Source organism: Mandrillus leucophaeus, unplaced genomic scaffold (genome assembly GCF_000951045.1).
Source record: "Mandrillus leucophaeus isolate KB7577 unplaced genomic scaffold, Mleu.le_1.0 Scaffold1254, whole genome shotgun sequence".
Lineage (NCBI taxonomy): Eukaryota > Metazoa > Chordata > Mammalia > Primates > Cercopithecidae > Mandrillus > Mandrillus leucophaeus.
The window spans coordinates 371,243-392,314 of NW_012100921.1; the positions used below are offsets into that span (position 1 = coordinate 371,243).

Sequence of the window (21,072 nt, forward strand, 5' to 3'; positions counted from 1 at the left end):
AGAAAATGTGGCACATATACACAATGGAATACTATGCAGCCATAAAAAAGGATGAGTTTGTGTCCTTTGTAGGGACATGGATGCAGCTGGAAACCATCATTCTCCGCAAACTATCGCAAGAACAGAAAACCAAACAGCGCATGTTCTCACTCATAGGTGGGAACTGAACAATGAGGTCACTTGGACTCAGGAAGAGGAACATCACACACCGGGGCCTATCACGGGGAGGGTGTACGGGGAGGGGGAGAGATTGCATTGGGAGTTATACTTGATGTAAATGACGAGTTGATGGGTGCTGACGAGTTGATGGGTGCTGACGAGTTGATGGGTGTAGCACACCAACATGGCACAAGTATACATATGTAACAAACCTGTACTTTATGCACATGTACCCTAGAACTTAAAGTATAATAAAAATAAATAAATAAATAAATAAATTTAAATTAACCAACAGGCTCCTGAATGACCAGTGGGTCAATGAAAAAATTAAGTAGAAAGTTGAAAAATTGTTTGAAACAAATCATAATGGAAACCTAACATACCAAAACCTATGCGATACAGCAAAAGGAGTACGAAGAGGGAAGTTTATAACTACAAGTATCTACCTCAAAACAGAAAAAAGACTTCAAAGAAACAACCTAATGATGCATCTTAAAAAGCTAGAAAAGCAAGAGCAAAACAAACCCCAAATTCAAAGAAATTATAAAGATCAGAGCAGAAATAAGTGAAATTGAAAAGAGAAAAACAATACAAATGATCAATGATACAAAAAGTTGTTTTTTGAAAAGTTAAACAAAATGGACAAAACTTTAGTCCAAGAAGAAAAGAGAGAAGCCCCAATAATAAAATTAGAGATAAAAAGGAGACATTACACTGACATTGTAGAAATTCAAAGGGTCATTAGTGTCTACTGTAAGCAACTATATGCCAATAAATTGGAAAACCTAGCAGAAATGGACAAATTCCTAGATACATACAACCTACTAAGACTGAACCATGAAGAAATCCAAAACCTGAATAGACAGGTAACAAGTAACAAGACCGAAGCCATAATAAAAAGGCTTCAAGGAAAGAAAAGCCTAGGACCTAATGGCTTCACTGCTGAATTCTGCCAAACATTTAAAGAAGAACTAATACCAATTCTGCTCAAACTATTCGAAAGATATAACTTGGAATACTTCCAAACTAATTCTACAATGCCTGTATTACCCTGATACCAAAACCAAACAAACAAACCTCAAAGAATAAAGAGGAAACTACTGGCCAATATCACAGATGAATATTGATGCAAAACCCCTCAACAAAATTCTAACAAACTGAATATTACAACACATTAAACAGATCATTCATATGACAAAGTGAGATTTATCCCAGGGATGCAAGGATACTTCAACACATGCAAATCAATCAATGTGATACATTATATAAAGAGAATGAAGGACAGAAACCATGTAACCATTTCAATCGATGCTAAAAAAGCATTTGATGAGATTCAACATCCCTTAATAAGAAAAACCCTAAAAAAACTGGGAATAGAAGGAGCACACCTCAACATAATAAAAACCATATAGACAGACCCACAGCTAGTATCAAACTTAATGGGGAAAAACCGAAAGCCTTTACTCAATATCTTGAACACTACAAGGTCACCCACTTTCACCACTGTTCTTTAACACAGTATTAAAAGTCCTCAGCTAGAGCAATCAAATGGGAGAAAGAAAGAAAGACATCCAACTTGGAAAGGAAGAAGTCAAATTACCCTTGTTTGCATATGATATGATCTTATATTTGGAAAAATCTAGCCGCCACCAAAAATACTATTAAAACTGATAAATTCAGTGAAGTTGCAGGATACAAAATCAACATACAAAAATCAGTAGTATTTTTAAATGTCAACAGTGAATAATCTGAAAAAGAAATGAAGAAAGTAATCCCATTTACAATAGCTACAAATAAATCAAAATATCTAGGAATTAACTTAAACACAGAAGTGAAAGATCTTTACAGTGAAAACCATGAAACACTGATGCAAGCAACGGAAGTGGACACAAAAAATAGAAAGATATTCCATGTTCATCGATTGGAAGAATCAATAGTGTTAGAATGTCCATACTATTCAAAGCAATCTACAGATTCAATGCAATCTCTATCGAAATACTAACATTTTTGGCAGGAATAGAAAAACCATCCTAAAATTTATGCAGGACCACAAAAAGACCCAGAATAGGCTAGGCTATTATATGCAAAAAGAAAAAAAACTGAAAGAATCACATTATTTGACTTTAAATTATACTACAGAGCCATAGTAACTGAAATGGCATGGTAATGGCATAGCAACAGACCTAAAGACCAGTGGAACAGAGTAGGGAACCCAGAAATAAATCTATAGATATTCAGTGAACTCATTTTAGGCAAAGGTGCCAAGAACATACACTGGGGAAAGGACAGTCTTTTCAATAAATGGTGCTGGGAAAACTGGATATCCATACGCAGAAGAATAAAACTAGACCCTTATATCTCAACATATTAAAAAAATCAAAGAAAAATGGATTAAAGACTTAAATCTAAGACCTTAAACTATGAAATTACTGAGGAAAATATCAAGGAAACTCTCCAGTACATTGGCATAGGCAAAGATTTCCTGAAAATACCCCTACAGGCACAGGCAATCAAAGCAAAAATTGGACTGCATTAAGTTAAAAAGCTTCTGCACAGGAACGGAAACAATCAACGAAGTGAAGAGACAACCCACAGAATGGAAAAAATATTTCCAAATTACCCACCTGACAAGAGATTAATAACCAGAATATATAAAGAGCTCAAACACTCTATAGGAAAAAGTATAATCCAATCAAAATAGGGAAAATATCTGAATAGACCTTTCTTAAAAGAAGACATACAAATGACAAACAAGTATATAAAAAGATGCTCAGCATCATTGATCATCAGAGAAATGCAAATCAAAACTACAATGAGATATCATTTCATCCAAGTTAAGTGTTTTTTATTCAAAAGTAGACAATAAGAAATGCAGGTAAGAATGTGGAGAAGAGGGAACCCTCATACACTGTGGTTGGAAATTTAAATTAGTACAACCACTATGGAAAACAGTCTGGAGATTCCTCATAATACTCAAAATGGAGCTACCATTCGATCCAGCAATCCTACTCTTCAGTAGATACCCAAAAGAAAGAAAATCAGTATACTGATTTTCTGCACTCCCATGTTTATTGCAGTACTATTCACAATAGTCAAGATTTGGAAGCAACCCAAGTGTCTATCAGCAGATGAATGGATAAAGAAAATGTAGTACATATACAGTGCAGTATGAATGAGCCATATAAAAGAATGAGATCCAGTCATTTTCAACAATATATATGGAATTGGAGGTCATTATGTTAAGTGAAATAAGCCAGACAGAGAAATACTAACATTGCATTTTCCCACTTATCTGTGGGAGCTAAAAATTAAAACAATTGAACTTAAGGAGATAGAAAGTAGAAGGATGGTTTCTTGGGGGTGGGATGTGCAGTTGGGAATGAGGGCGATGGAAGAAATGGGACAAATAAATAAGACCTAGAATTTGCTTGCACAACATGGTGACTATAGTAAAAAATAATTTAATCTTATGTTTTAAAATAACTAAAAGAGTATAATTTGATTGTTTTGAAACTCCAAGGATAAATACTTGGTGTGATGTGTATCCTGTTTGCTGTGATGTGATTATTACACATGGCACGCCTATATCAAAATATCTCATGTAACCCATAAATATATATACTTACTATGTACTCATCAAAATAAAAAATTTAAAAATAAAATAATTATAAAATCCAATATCTATAAAATCAATGCATTGTTAAAGTTGCTACAAATCTTTATACAGAATGTCAGTGCCAGATTCTTCCACACACTTAAAACTCATCTTCATTCTCAGAGCAACTGTACTAGGTTTAGTCTAAGCATTCAAAAAAGAAACTAATTGATTAGGTATTGACTGATTTCTTTGTTGATTCTGAAGCTAACAAGACATAAAGACAGAATGTGAATAATAATACAAATAGAGAGATTGGAAGAACCATTAATGAGACAGAAGAATTATAGGTCATAGTCTCTTATTCTATCCTCACTCTTGCCTCACTTCTGGGTAAAATAAATATTCATGCTTTCCCAGTGACAATGTTCATCGCCATCCCTGCACACTCTCATCTTCTTCTAATCTTCTAACCCTCTCTCCCACTAAACCAATCTCTTTTTTTTTAATGGCTGTAAGATCTCTGCCCTCTTGTTGTTCATGACACTTTCCCCCATTTCAATGCACAGATTACTGTAACATCTATAAAATGTTGAACAATTCTGATAGAACCCATCGTTCTTTTATATTTTTGCAATCTTAATTGTGCTCTCAATTGTCAATAATTATTTTTCATGTACCATTTATTTCAAAAGCCATTACTTTCCAGAAGGCCAACAGTTATCATCTCACATTTAATTTATCAGATAATGACATTTTTCATTTGTCATATAAAAAACAAGTATAGTTATAGTATTTCAATTATTGAAAAAAAATTCTCAGACATTGAATTGTTGCAAGAACTGTAGAATATATGGTCCTTACAAGACCCCCCTTATCCCATAGCCTTTACACCTGCCTCTGTAGCATTTAGGGGAAGCCTGCTCTTAATAAAACTGACAGTTCTCTTGAGCCAAAGGCAGTCCACGACAAGAGTTACAGGAGACCTGCAGTTCTTATGCTTTTGGCAAAACAGCTCTCATCCTCCAACCTATGATTCCTTCCCTATCAACACACAACATCCCTTATACCCTTTGTCAATACAACCTATCTGCAGAACAGTACCACAAAAGAATAGAATTTAGTTCTGAACAAAAGAAGGCTTTCAGAACTAATCATACCTCACATCCTTATTTACTATTGACATTTTAAGAAAACCTTTTTGGTCAAACTCAATCACCATTATTTTTATCATTACATATTTATGAAATCTCCTAATTATTTTTAATTCCATAGCTATTCGTCAGTTCCAAAATATATTCTACCCTTTAGAAATCAGAGAGTACAGTAAAAAACATATCTTTCCATGAAAATTCACTTTACTTTCTTCCTCTGACAGAAAGCAGGCTATGATCTGAGCATATTGCATTCTAAACAGCCATACCAAATGGAAGATAGTTTTATAAATCTCACTGCTCACAGACCACAGATTCTAAGAGTGCAGGTATGTATTAGATTCTCTTGCTCCCCATTGTACTTTCCAGATCTTTGTTTCTCTTCCCACTTTAAAATCACAGGCCCCTATGAAACACAGACTGTCATATCACACTACCTATTCCCCACTCCCTTTTCAGTTACTTCTGATGCTCTTAGTCACCTTTTCTCATCAAGTTGTGCTTTTGGTACTTTTTATCATATCAAGGTAGGTTTTTGATGCCTTTCCCTCTGTTACTACTTCTGTTGTAATGGTTGCCTATAATTGATTTATATCAGCAATGAAAAAGAAGCTTGGCCTTTTGTTTCTTGACTTCCTTATTTTTAATAGTCTTTTTCTTCACCCCACATCAGCCACTCAGAATATTATAAATAATACACTAGAAAATGGCATTACCTTTAAAATATTGTTTTAAGGATCTTACATTTAACTTTTATGTTTAGCTTATGTTCTTCTAGTTCATTTTTGTCAGTAACCTTCTACTTCAGCAATTCCTTGACATCATAAGGGTTTCTAATCCATCAGTGCTTCCACCTTTTCCTATTACCATCTTACCTCCTCACCAGTTAGTTAGAAACTATGTTCAATCACTATAATCACTTTCATATGTTTACATTCCACTTCTTCGTTCTCCTCTCCCTTAATTGTACTAATATAGTAAAGATGCAATCCCAGCTCTGTCTGCTTTGCAACTACATCTGAACAGCTGAACATGACTTCAATAAACACATTCGTCATCACTGATTCTAGTTTAGCTATAATCCTCAGGGGGAATTGTCAGCACACCCAGGCAATCATAGTATGTTTCTATTAACACTTCTACTCTGTGAGACCTTTTATTGTCTTTCTTCTTAATCTCGCAACACTTACACCTCTCATCTAAAATAAAATGCTGTTTCTGTATATTTCATAAGAAAGTAGAAGAAACCAAAACAATTTCCTCATTTCCCCACCACCAAAAAGTAGCACTCACTGCATTGGTACTGTGTCTTCCTGTAACAATGGATGACCTGCCACCACACTCTTATTTAAGGCTCACTCATCTGCTAAAATGAATATTTTCTTTTCCTCATATAAAAACTTCGTCCTGCAATTATACTCTTCTCTACTGCCTCATCAGCATTTTACTTCTAGTGAGACTTCCCATTACTCTCATTTTCACAATCATCATTCTAGCCAGAACGTCCTTAATTTTTACTTGGACAACTGATAGAACTCTCTACTGATTGTTCGGCTTCTCTCTTGCCTATGTACTGCTTATTGTTCATGAAGCAGCCATGTTATCATTAAATTCTTAAAAAATATAAGTAGTATGATATCATAACAGCTTATCATCATATCATCATAATGGCTGCCCATTATATAAAGAATAATGTCAAAAGTCTGTGCCACGATGTACAAGGCACTGTGACGTACTCTGATCATAAATATTCATGACCCTCGTGAGGTACAAGGAATCTCTGCATTCAGCTCACCTCTCCAACTTCATCTTCTACACCGTCCCACTTGCTCACTTTATTCTTGGTCTTTTCTCTTCTTTATGCATGATAAGTTTGTCCCTGCCTCAAGGTACCTGTCCTTGCTATTACATCTCCCCACAAATCTTCACATGACTTACTCTATTTTTATATGAATCTGTAAAGATATTACTGCATCTTAAACTTCTATTTTAGTCACATTAACCAACATGTTAGCTTTTAAAACAATCTTTTTTAGAAATAAATGCCTTTATACTTGATGGAATCAAAGAGTAATTCAGTCTTGACTGCGTCTTTGAAACAACTGAAGAGTTTAAAACTTACTGATATGTAGGTGCCACTGATTGAATCTGAATGTATGAAATTGGACCGTAGACACAAACTGTTTTCAGAGCTTGTGGAGGCCTTTCCCTGTGTAACCATGTTTTGAATGACCAGCCCAAGAGCTGAATCAGAAACTGTAGATGCAAGGGTGCTCAAAACTCAGTAATTCTTTTCTTCTTTGTTCTTTCTGGCCCTTTGCTTCTCATCTTCCTTTATTATTCTTTGTCCAGTAGATAACTTACATATGAACAGACAGTCACAACACAAACCAATAAATGTTATAACTGAGATGTAAAAAAGTTTATGGAGTTTGAAGGGACTCTTCCCTGTAGAGGGGACAAAGAAAATTTTAAGAAAGTGTGATTTATTATAGCCTGAAAAAATGACAAGAGTTAGTCAAATAGAGAGGTGGGGAGAAATAATTCTAGATAGAGAAAATGATAAGAGGAGAAACACAATATCAGAAAATTTAGGTATATTTAAGTAATGGTGAGGAATTCAGTGTAACCTTGCTGTCAAATATGTGGAGTCCTGGGAACAAGGTCGGAGGTGAATTTGTGATTGACAGCTCCTTTTGCTTAGAATAGTTTTCACATCACATTCCTCTTTTCTTGACAAACACATGTTCAACTCAATCCTATCCTCACCTTCCTCTTGCCCATATTATGGCTTTGCCCATATCTGTACTCCATTGCGTGACACTTAAACATTAAATTTCTTTTCTTTACTTGATTCTTCTCATTAACTAGTATTTATTAAATATGCACCATGAGCCAGAATTTGTAAACCAACTCCACCTTGTCATGCTTGATAATGTGTTTGCATTATTTTAAAGTCCTGGATTCTTGAGTCTTTTACTCATTCACCCTCTACATCTTCTGTAAACTTGCTCAACTTTCAGAAGGCAGGCAGTACTTTCAGCTATCTGGGATAGAGGGTTGCCGTGTGGCTAGGAAATAAATGCCAGGTAGACAGAATCTGTTAAAGCTCCAGATAGAAGGAGCTTAGGGAAAACCATCTGATTTTTAAAAGGGGAGGTGGGGTTAGTTTATTTAATTATTTAAATTAGAACTTACCTAGAGCACTATATTCTTCCTACAATGTTCTTTTCTTCTGATAACCAGAGCATTGACATTTGGAAGTCACAACTTAAATCTGCCCATCTCATGTTTCATGGAACACTATCTTTGTTGAGCTAGGAAGGAAAAACCCCTGAGAAGGAGTTCCCTGTCTACCCCAGCCCTCCTCCTGCGTTTCTTTCCTGAACCCAACATGTAAGCTTTCTCATTACAGTGAGCCAAGTCTCTCTCGCACTATATAAGGGAGATTTTGAAGTCTGTGATTTTATTTTCCAAGTAGTCTGGGCACAGTCATGACTCTCCAGAGATCAAGGATAGAGGAAGAATGGAAGAAGTCCTTTATTAGAGTATCCCGTTGGGCCTCTTATTCAAAGGGCAACATGACCTGAAAAGGAGTTTTCAGAGGAAAAAAGATAATTGTGTCCTTTTCCAGTTTGCATGTCATGATATAATAATGGTGCTATGAGACTTATTTCTATTTGTTCTGAAGTTTGTTGAAGCAGAAAATCTTTGTCAACTTTATATTACAATGATAAATATCTTACAATACAATATATACAAATAAACATGGCTTCTTTACTTGAGGTTATACTTTCACCTTTACTGCATATTGTTACATATCTCTTCAAAATATTACTGTCATTTTATACACCCATACACAATATGAAATTCCCCATTTTCCCACATTCTTTTTTTTTTTTTTTTTTTTTTTTTGAGATGGAATCTCGCTCTGTTGCCCAGGCTGGAGTGCAGTGGTGCAATCTCTGCCTCCCTGCTTCACCTGCCATTTTCCTGCCTCAGCCTCCCGAGTAGCTGGGACTACAGGCGCCCATCACCACACTCGGCTAATTTTGTGTATTTTTTAGTAGAGACGGGGTTTCACCATTTTAGCCAGGATGGTCTCAATCTCTTGACCTTGTGATCTGTCCACCTCCGCCTCCCAAAGTGCTGGGATTACAGGCGTGAGCCACCGCGCCTGGCTCCCACATTCTTGATAGCAATTGATATGGCTTATTTTTGCTAATCTGATACATGTGAAATGGCATCTCACTATTGCGTACACTTGTATTTTTTTCTGCTAGCCTTATTAGCTAATTAAATGAACTTTCTTTTCATGTATTTTTGCCTAATTTCCTAATAGGCTGTTACTCTTCTTGGAAATTGATTTGAGGTTACTTTTATTTCATGCTTATATTATAAAAATCCTATCACATATATATTTCATTAATTTTCTCCTAATTTCTCCTATTTTCTCCTAATTTCTTCTATTTACTCAAATGCTGTCATTTCATGTTATACTAACATAAATTATAAAACAGGGAACTATATCAATTGCTTCATTTGTGGTTTGTACATTGTGTCTTAATTTTTCTTGTGTTCAATACTATATTCCTGCAAAATAAGGATTTTTATATAATATAAATATAACATTAAGAATTTATTTTCAATTCATCTGAAATTCATGTTTTTATGGCTCATTAAAAGGTCATATTTCATTACATATTTAAGTACATTAATATCTAATCTCAAATACTGATTAGTGCATTCTATCCTTTCTGATTAGTAATGTCATATATGTTAAAAAAAGTTAGAAATTTGTTTCTAGGCTCTTCATTCTTTTTTCCCCCAGTGTTATCCTAGTAAAAGTTTGACACAAACTTCTACATTTTTAAATAATTTGTAAGGTATGATAGGGCAAGTCTCCCCATATTGCTCTCACAGTCTTTGTCATTTTTATACTTTTATTTTTTCATATTAATTTTATTATTTGTTGAGTTCTAGAGATTTCCTCTTGGTATTTTAATTGGAATTCCGTCTAATTTATAGATTCGTTTGAAATGATTAGATATCTTTATGGTATTGAATCTTTTATCCAGGTTTATGGTATGGTGTTCTCTTTTATTATGCATTTTTATTCATAAAAATTCCATAATGTTTTATAATTTTTGCTTATCTCTTTATTTTGATCTTGTATTTATCTGTCTTGTTGAAATCTTTATAGACTAACAAATTCTCTGTAGATTCTTTTCTACTTTCTATGCAAATTGTAATACCATTCATGTTTCTTATTTTTTAAATATCTTTTCTTCTAATTGCATGGCTGTGACCTTTAGTAAAATATCCAATATGGAAGGAGCAGGGGAATTGCATACTCCTTTTTATTCTTGCTTTAGAAGCATTTAGAAATGCTTCTAATTTTTTACCATTTATTACACATTTCTAATTTTTTAGTTCAGCAATATCTCATACTACTTGTGTCTCATATTTTCTTAAAAAGTAATATAGTCAATCTAAGATTACACACCTATTTTCATTGGGCTTTTGTAGTAACATCATATTATACTTTCATTTCTGCAGTGTCTGATTTGTGTCTTATTTCCATTTCTAGTGCTTATTGCAAACACCGCAAATCCCTTGCGGAATACAATAATGACATAGTAAAATAAATGGAGAAAACACATTGGTTTCTTTATTGGTCAAGTACACACACAAACACATTCAAGGGATCAGCTTACATAATTATGGAGGCTGGCTAGGCAAGTCCGAAGTTCACAGAGTGGACAGTCAGAGAGTAAAAATCACAAGCATGCTGGAATCTGCGCAGGCATGGGATGAAGCTGGTTTCTAGAGGTATGAGTCTTTCTTTTTCCAAGGAAGGCCTAAGTCCCCTTTTAAGGTCTTTTAACTGATTAAGTCAGATCCACCCCAGATAATTCACCTAACTTAAAGCCAACTGATTGGGGTATTCCGGTACATCTCTGCAATAACTTTGCAGCAACACCTGTATTCGTGTTTGAATAACTGAGAATGGTGGGTGTGCAATGCAATGGCTGTTATTTCCCTTCCATCTTAAGTCTCACAAGAGATTATTTCTAGTAGCCCACTTGTCTGAAAAGATAATAGAAAGTGAATATGAGGGAATATACTTTTGCTTATGCAAGTTGACATTCCACAGGGCTATTATATTCTCCATAGAATGCATTATCCACAAATTTTCCCAGAAGTTGCCGAAAGGCACACTTGTTTTGTGGGATGAACAAAAATATTCCCGGTGAGTTGAAGGCCTTTGGAGGCATCTTTAGCTCTAGAAAGATAAAATTGTTCAGGACAAGATTCTAGGAAAGGAAAGTTGCTGCAAGCCTGTTCTGCTCTAGATTTTTAACATGACTTATTAAGGATATTTGTGGTAGCCACATTGTCCAGTAGAATTCACGGAGAGTAGAGACCAGGTAGTAGTTTGGGGAGAAAAAAATAAAAAAATAAAAAAATAATTTTTTTTTGGAGTGGTGGTTCTTTAAAGTACGATCTCTTGACCAACAGCATTCCCTTTAATTGGAAACTTGGTAGTAAAGGCAAGTTTGAGGTCTTGCTCCAAACTCACTGAATTAGAAACTCTGGGGATGTGGACGAGCAATCTGTGTTTAACAGGAGCAGTAAGTAATTTTGAAGTACAAGAATATTTTCAAACCACTGGCTTAGAGAGCCTCTCAGGAGCTAAGATAGAGTATGACCATCAGAATTCAGATCCAGTCCAGGTGTGAGCACTGTTTTATGGTAAGGACAGATCTCCCTAGATAGGGTGCAGCTGGAGGAGAAAATAACCAGGGGAGCTTTTGGAAAGAGATTAAGGAGACCAACTTAAGTAAAGGTGATAAGAAGTCCAACTGCAGTAAACTGTGGAAAAAGACTACACTTCTATATTGACAATTCTCCAAACTCTCCCGGCATAATGTGGAATCCAGATCACAGCAGGAGCTACTTTTCTCAGAGGTTTAAGACACTCATTCATAACCTGAAGAAGGTCTGGGTTGCAGGGTGGAGCAAATTACGGTAGTGGTAGGGCTATACCAAATATATATTTGAGTATTAGAGTATTGGCACCAAGAGTAAGTTAGTCTATAGAAAAATTAGATTTTAGGTTTAATGCAAATGAGCTCTCTGACAATACAGTTTACTGAAATAAGTACAGTGGACAGGTTTTCAGCAAAGGCTACCAGGAGATATAGGTTTGGTAGTGCTTAATGCATGTCTTCTCTGGTGTGCTCAGTTCATAAGATAATTACTTTACATGGTGAAAGATTGCCTTTAATAAGTCATATCCTCTAGATATCATGTATGGGTAAAATTTCCTGTTGAGTTTCATTACCATCTTGCTATATAATTCACAGGTAATATAAAAAAGTCAGCAGAGCATTTCACAAAGCCAGTCAGCAAGTCTGGGAACATGTGCAGTAAATTCTCTACAGTATTAGAGTCTTAGGAAAAAGTAAACATGGCAGAATGCACCAGAGATAATCATAGAAAAGAGTGGAAGGAAAAGAAAGCATGTCCTGGAATCCTTTGGGTGGTGGAGCTGCCTTCAAGTAACCATAGTATTTGTATCCTCAAAGGCTCTAAAATGTTAGGTGTCCTTATGAAAATAGTGCCAGTACTGATATGTGGGGAGTTAGAACCAAACAAAAGCAACAGGAGAAGAGTTCCAAGGGAACAGACTACAAATACGTCTTCCCTGAATCTTTAACAAAAGCCTCTGGCTTCACCTTCACATTCTGATCTGGACTGCATCAGAAGAGTAAGCCTGAATGCCAAGTTTCCTAGGGAACATAGAGGCTCCCTAGGCGGCTCTAGCCTTAAACTCAGTGCAAGCCACCACACTCCCGGGGGGCTATGAAATATATTTCAGATAGTTGAGGGTGAGCAGAGACTTGCAATGTTCTTGCAATCTTCTGAGGATGCTTATATACTGCGATGCCTTCTCTTTTCTGCTCTCCTGGAATCATGTGAGTTTGGCTATGAAAAGACTCTGGAAAAGGCATTCCTTAGCCCTCAAGAGAAGTTTTTTTTTTTTGTGCAAACTGGTTATGGAAAGTTTGCTTAAAAGCATGGAGAATAAGATTTAAAGACCAGGAAAGGAAATTTCCCCAAGTAACATATCTGTAGAGTCTGATTTGGAATTTTAGTTAGCAGGCATCTTGAAAAGAAATTATAGTTTGGCGTTAGGCTGAGTAGTTGGAAAGGGGAACACAGTGGGGAATTGCCTGGAAGAGAAGAAGCAAGTGATACATTAACCAGATGAAAGACATGCAAGGCATTGTGAAGAAAGTTTACGACATTTACTATAATATTCCTGAAATTACTAGCAAGCAATAATTTCTCATGAAGCATGGAAGAGGGAATTTGTGTGTCTAGTGAGATGGACAGACACTATAAAGATGAACAGCATGAAACTAGGCAGAAGGAATCAGCAGAACCTTCGATATCCTTGAGCTTTTCCCCCGCTAGTATTCTGACACCAGGCAGAGGCAGCCCAATTGTAGCTATGCTCTGGTGCATACAGGCTTACAGCCTTTGGTTTCAGGGCACGGAAAACCTTCTTCACTCCCAGGTCTTCCCCTAATTGTGATGTTAGAACTTTTATCTTACTGAAGATATCGGCTTTAATGTCACAATAAGCATCAGATTTGTGATTGGGTCAGAGGACAAGTTCAAACTGAGGTATGAGTGAGAAGGGCCACAAAAGTTTATCAATATCACAGAATACTTTGTATAAGGAAAGATGTGAGATCACAGATCTGCAAGTTGGATGGAATAGTGCTGGAAGTGAGGGAATGGATAACAGCACATGGCTCTATAAAGCATTGGTGTGTGCAAAGCTTGGGGTTCCTAAAACAGAAAAGACTAGAGGAAATAAGAGGCACTGCGAGTTTAATGTTCACTTACATCAGTTAAAGGAGGAGTGAATCTAATCAAGTAATATAGGGTCATCTGTGCTCAGTCCAGTTTCTTCAAGGGAAAAACCTAAAATGCAAAAGGAACCTCAAAAAAATCATCAAATTAAGCCTCCTGGCTCTGAGTAAGTGAATTTGTAAGAAGACCGAACACTGTAGGAAATGTGGCATAAACTAAAGAGTTGGGGTGATGCTGTGAGCGGGGCTCCTCTACTTTTGTATTCTGAGTTCAGGTCCATTATCTGTGTTGAGCCATCAGTTGAGCAGAGATCACATTTGCTAATAAATTAAATTTATGTCATAAAAGCCATAGCTGAGTGCATCCAATTTGGCTGAGAGCAATCAGGAAAGCTGTTTTCCAAATTATCGTCGTATAGCCCTAAAAGGCATACAGAAAAAAGTTATAAAGGACAATGTGTTCACAGTTTATCAACAAGCTTTCCCTACAATGGAGCACATTAGATTGAATGTAAACTAGTTACTCATATAAACATATACACTAAGACAGGATTCTAGCTGGTTAAGAAAACTGCAGTGAGGATTCTGCATTGTATGTGAGATTGTTTCCTATTAAAATGAAGGTGATGATAATAAACAACATTTATTAAGCACCTTCTGTTGACCACACACTGTAGTGGATACTTTTCTTTAAATTCTCACCAGCTTGTAAAGTGTTATTCCCATTGTGCTTCTTAGAAAACTGTAAGGTGCTGGAGGAAAATTGACTCATTCAAAACAACACTGCCAATAGGAGGTAAACACAAAGATTTGTTCCCAGTTTTGTGGGTTCCAATGCCCACATTTGTTTTAACCACTGAACTTTGCTGCTCTAAATCCCCAAGATTTTATACCTCTGAAATAGCCTGCCTCTTCAAAGAATACATGAAGGCAATCATGAGATCTGGCATACATTCTTCCCTGAATATTAGGTGGAGGAGGTCTGGAAAGTGCAAACCGTATCAGTAATGGTCACACATTTGACCATATCCAAACTTTCCCCTTAATGTGTTTCTCTTTGGGAAAGATAAGCCCCTCGCTGAAATTGATTGGAGCCTTGTATCTTTGCTGCCTCTGCCCTCCTAGGCATAAGCTCACAGAGCACTGTGTGCAAGACCCTTCATATACACCTCTGTTACAGGGGTTTATCCCTCTCTTTCCTGGAAGTCATATCATTTGTTGACTCTGAGCTGTGATCAGATTAACACTGTCACCACACTCCTCTTCTTCAGTTAGTTCCTAAATCTCTGAAAACAAAAAACAGTGGTTGATCCTGTTCACCAACATCTTTGGGCTTTCTGGTGTGGTTTAGCCTTTTAAATCCATGCACATTCCCAAATAGGAACATCTGTGCAGTTAAAAAATGGAGAGGCCCCTTTAAATGTATGTTCTCAGTTACTATATACACAGAGTAGCTGGTCTGTTAAGAAACAGGGGAGTTTAACTCTCCTCCCACCTAATGTGTACACACCCAAAGGGAGAAAGAGATATGGCAAAGAGCTGATTCTCCTTTGATAACTATATTCTACCTCCCCAGATTTCCTGACTTTTTTGTGCTGATCGTCACAGTATCTCCAGCTTTAAAAATAAGGCTAGTTATATATGAGACAAACATTAAATATTTGTGGTTGACACATGGATATAAATTTCCAGGCAGTGAAGTTCTCATACTCATCTTGAAAACTTTTAGCTAAAATGATTTCTCAACTTTTATCATGCTCCTCTGTTTATTCCCAAGCCCATGGTCCCACATACTCTGCATAATTCCTTTTAGCTTAAGCAACACTTGCTGTGGATTGAGTCCCCTTAGAGGCTGGGGTACTGGAAAGGTTGGATAAATTAGAGAATAGTATTCATTCTTTTTCCATAAAAAGACATTAGTCATCACTCTCCAGGTAAAGTCAAAGTACTCTTGTAAAATCACTTCTTGCCATTGTGGAATGGTAACATTGAGAAGGATTGGACTATGCCCTTTCTTAGAAATCACCAGGTACTGCAGATAGAATGCGAATAAAGGATTGACCAAGATGGCTGAAAAAGCTTGGAACTTTCTGTTTCAGAAATAGAGTGAAGTCCAAAAGGGTTACCTTCAACACTTCAGGGAAAGGATAGCTGAAGCATCTTATGAGATTTCAGATGAAGATTGAGAAGATATATGTGAAAATATATCTATAGCTTAGTAAAAAGAGTGGAAACGACTGGAGTAATATTAAGTTCAAAAATAATTACTAAGTACATGGCCCCAGGTTAGAATCTATTCCAACTTAAAGGACAAGAAAAAAAATGTCCAAGATTACCCAGTGAACTATGTTTATAGTTTATGTCACTAAACTGATAGTCACACCTAATCTCTTCTTATACTCCATAAAAGAGAACGTGTGTGTATGTATGTGTATTTCTTTGTGTGTATGTATATATTCAGGTATATTCCTATAGCCTTAGTTAGGAGACAATTCTAGTTTATCTGAAGGCTTATTTGACCCATTTCTCACATTCACTTATTTTATTTAATCAGCATTATGTATCAGGTATTATTCAAAGCTCTTTAGAAATCTTTAGAAATATTAACCCATATAATTCTCTTCTCTATAGGGAATAGATATGATTATTATTGCTATTTTATGGATGATGAATCTTTCTAAACATGATATAGCTAGTAAGTGTTACTCTTCTCTCATTTCTATCTCTGTTCTATCTTGTTCCTCCAGGTAATGTGATGCCATGTGGAGGTTTCTGACCACAGAGAATGTCCAGCACTCTTGGCCACAACATGGAATCTCCTAATCACACTGATGTTGACCCTTCTGTCTTCTTCCTCCTGGGCATCCCAGGTCTGGAACAATTTCATCTGTGGCTCTCACTTCCTGTATGTGGCTTAGGCACAGCCACAATTGTGGGCAACATAACTATCCTGGTTGTTGTTGCCACTGAACCAGTCTTGCACAAGCCTGTGTACCTTTTTCTGTGCATGCTCTCAACCATCGACTTGGCTGCCTCTGTCTCCACAGTTCCCAAGCTACTGGCCATCCTCTGGTGTGGAGCTGGACATATATCTGCCTCTGCCTGCCTGGCACAGATGTTCTTCATTCATGCCTTCTGCATGATGGAGTCCACTGTGCTGCTGGCCATGGCCTTTGATCGCTATGTGGCTATCTGTCACCCACTCCACTATGCCACAATCCTCACTGACACCATGATTGCCCGCATAGGGGTGGCAGTTGTAATGCGAGGCTCCCTGCTCATGCTCCCATGTCCCTTCCTTATTGGGCGTTTGAACTTCTGCCAAAGCCATGTGATCCTACACACATACTGTGAGCACATGGCTGTGGTGAAGCTGGCCTGTGGAGACACCAGGCCTAACCGTGTGTATGGGCTGACAGCTGCACTGCTGGTCATTGGGGTTGACTTGTTTTGCATTGGTCTCTCCTATGCCCTCATTGCACAAGCTGTCCTTCGCCTCTCATCCTGTGAAGCTCGGTCCAAGGCCCTAGGAACCTGTGGTTCCCATGTCTGTGTCATCCTCATCTCTTATACACCAGCCCTCTTCTCATTTTTTACACACCGCTTTGGCCATCACGTTCCAGTCCATATTCACATTCTTTTGGCCAATGTTTATCTGCTTTTCCCACCTGCTCTTAACCCTGTGGTATATGGAGTTAAGACCAAAGAGATCCATAAAAGAGTTGTCAGAGTGTTTCAAAGTGGGCAGGGAACTGGCATCAAGGCATCTGAGTGACCCTGGAGTGTAGAAGGGACTTAATCCAAAATAAAAGAAACTTTTCAAGATAAAGAATCCTCAGTATGTAAGACCAGAAAGAGCTTTTAAGAGGGGGATAATGTCTTCTGCAGAACCTTCTAGACCATTTCCAAGAATGATAAATCACAGAGAAAGGCATTCTTTCTTTCCTTTCAGAGAAGTGTAAACATGGGAAGATTCTTGCCACCTGGGTAACGTGCAGATATTGAAAACAACCCATTGTGTTCTGGAGGGTTTCTACCCTGCTGCAGTTTAGAAGAGTCCCTGCATAGCCATATGAGTCTCTTCTCATTTCCTGGCACCCTTTCAATATTCCAGGCATGGATTTCTAATTTTATACCTTAGGATATAGCAGCTATCTTGTCAGCTGCAAGAATCAGAATATAGGACAATATAGCCACAGTTAAAGAAGTTAATGACGCAAAAGATTTATTATGCTTTTCCATAAACCCTATATTTCTCCATTACAGCTTCAAACCGAGAGCAGAAAAAAGATCCACCAATATCCACAATTTTACTTAGTGGCAGAACAAGGGCTTGAAAACTAGAATCCTTTAGTAGAAAACAATAGGACTTCTATGAATGAGGGCACAAGAGAGGTTAGGAATAACTCTTCATTTCTAGACATTTTCTATTTATCTCACAGGTACACTCCTGTCTCCAGCCTCTCAGGAACTAACCTAAGTCTGAATGACCTTGGATATCATCCCTTACAGGCAGGTTCCAAATATTCTTGTACATACATGCAATGGGAGGACCTTACGGAAGTCACTGACTTATCTCCTGAATCTATAAGAAACGGTCACTTATCCAAACCACTCAGAATGGGAATTCTTAACTATTAAATTATTCATTATTTATTAATTCATCTAGGTATTTATAATGAAAAGAAGATCAAGCTTGATTCTAGTTAACTCTGTGTGGTGATGGAAAGTTCCTAACTTATCCATGAAACTAAGATTGAAAACCAGTTACTGTACATACTGAGCTCTCTGTCCACTCCCTACCAAATAGCTTCAGACAATTTATCAAACACATTCTCTTAACAAATTAGCACTTTCAATTTTGAGTTCGCCAATGGTACACACCTTTTGCTTGTCATCCGCTCATATGCCATCCTACCCTGCTAGGTGGAGGGAACACAAAACTCCCTTGTGGAAGTTCACAGATGCTCCTGTCCTGGGAAAGTATCAGTCCTGAGGTAGAAAGCTAATGTCCAGCTCTTCAAAACTCTCAGTCTCTGTCAGGTATATAAGTGTTTTATTGGGATACTGCAAATATGTTGGGATAAACAATGTGCAAATAGTGAAACTCAGTGAAGTAGGCTGAACACTGTCCATTATTCAAAGAAAAAAATCACTTTTTATAAGGAGATTACCAGTATATGGGCTGTCACTGGTTTTAATTTTTTTATTCTAATCCTCAAATTGAGATATTCTTAATAGATTTTTAAGAATCATATACCATTCTAACACTACAGTTTATCAACAAAATTACTTTTGTCTTCTCCAAATTGGCCGCTTTTCTAGCACAAAGACCTACAACCCCAACTGTGTAATAATCTTACACTGTATCATGGGTTTCTGTACTTTGTAGAACATTTCTAAAGTATATTGTAAGCAATATACTTATAAGCACTGCTTGTTCATAACTTCTCTCTTTAACTTGAATCTCAATGCTAGATGTCTATGTGTTCACCTTTTATGATTTGCAATAAGTTTATATCATGATCAACCCCTTATACACCTGCTACTCATGTTTGTAATATTACATTAATTTCAATTTCATAAAAAATGAAATGACAAAGAGTGAACTATCTCCAATTATAATCCTCATATAAACTTCTGATGTGTAAAGCCCTGATTTTGTCCTTTCTTGCTATATTTATGTGTTACCAATTTCTTTTTCTTTTCAAGAAAGCCTCTTATTCCCTTGGGAGCCCAGACCATCAGTCACTTCTTGCATTTCTGCTGTTTATAACCCATTTGAATTTACTGGCACCTTTGCCCTATAGAAAAATTTCTCATAACCTTAGTGATTGTTTTAAATGAAAGTTGATGAAAAATATTTTTGGAACTAATTATTGCTGCATTCTTATGTCCTATTCTTCCCTTGTATTACAATCTAACTTCAACCAGAAGTTGATGTTACCAGGGAAATACCTGTCATCAAAGTCAGTAGTAACCGTTTTTAACTGAACTACCTTAAATTGTGTTATGTTATGACCTATTTCTCCAAAATCTATCCACTGTAATTTCTATGATCCCACACAATCCCAGTTTTTCTTTCATGTCTCTAATGTTTTTCATCCTCTTCTCCTTATTTTATTTTTAATGAACCTGACTTTTAAATGTTGCTGCTTCTCAGAGATCCATCTTTGGCTAACTTCTCACTCATTCCAATCTAAGTCCATAGCAATGGGGACTATGAAAGGAAGAGCTGAAAACCCAGAACAGTGTCAAGGCAGAGGGCTTCCTGCAGGAGACAGTAACTAGATATCTATGCAGAAAACACTGTGCTCTTCATTGCATTAGGAAACTTCTTTTGCCTTTTTTTTCCTTTAAGTTATGACCCATGGTGTGCTGGTGTGCTTAGCTAATTCCTTCCCACTGTCATTATCTCTTGCTTCTGATGATATCATCTTGAACTCAACTTGACTAAAAGCAGACTTCAAATTATATTAGTATTTGGAATCTGTTCCTTGTAAGATTAAGCAGTGGGTAATTGTTTTTATATAACACTACTCAGTATCATTTTTTCCCCTGCTTTTTCTTGGTTTGGTACTACTGGGTATTTGACTTGAAGGGCAGTACATAGCCCAGTGGGTAGGGTCAAGCAACAGAGCTCACCCTACTGACTTGTGATTTGATACAGGAATAAATCCATGGCTTAAGTTGGTGACCTGTGTGTCTGCTCTTATATTGAAATATTGAGAAACAGGCGTAGTTGTCGTTGGTGTTGCTTAGCTGGTAGAATATAAATCTAGAGATGTCAGTGGCCATTTAGCAATCATTTAAGAAGAATCTGTCTGTGGCCGAATACAGAAGAAAGCAGAAACAAATAATGTAAAAATATAGATAGCTAATATTATTTGGATGCCTGGAGCCAACAGTGATTAAATACATTTCTACTGCTGCATATTTTATTTAATAGAACACGTAAATTTATCTTCTTGCTTAAAATATTTTGAATTGGACTTTAACATTAGATTGGTGTAAAAGCAATTGTAGTTTTGGCATTTAAAAGTAATGACAAAAGCCGCAATTACTTTTGCACCAACCTTAACATATCCCTGGAGAAAAGGAACTCTTGAGCCCATCACTCAATCAAGGTCTCAGCCGTAGTAGCAGAAACAGACCCACACTCTCTCTCCCATTCTTTGAGGGATAGCAGACAAGAATTGTATTGATACAAGTCTATTAATTTCCAGATGTCTTGCAGAACTCACAACCACCTTCAGATTCCATTTTATATATCCAA

At 36.7% G+C, this 21,072-nt stretch overlaps 1 protein-coding gene across 1 annotated transcript; it reads left to right on the plus strand.

Annotated features, from left to right (window-relative positions):
- The first annotated feature begins 16,581 nt into the window (after positions 1–16,581).
- LOC105533506 (putative olfactory receptor 52P1) lies at positions 16,582–17,571 on the plus strand. The gene has a single exon (XM_011971982.1). It carries the CDS (start codon positions 16,582–16,584, stop codon positions 17,569–17,571), a length of 990 nt encoding a protein of 329 aa, XP_011827372.1.
- The last annotated feature ends 3,501 nt before the right edge of the window (positions 17,572–21,072 follow it).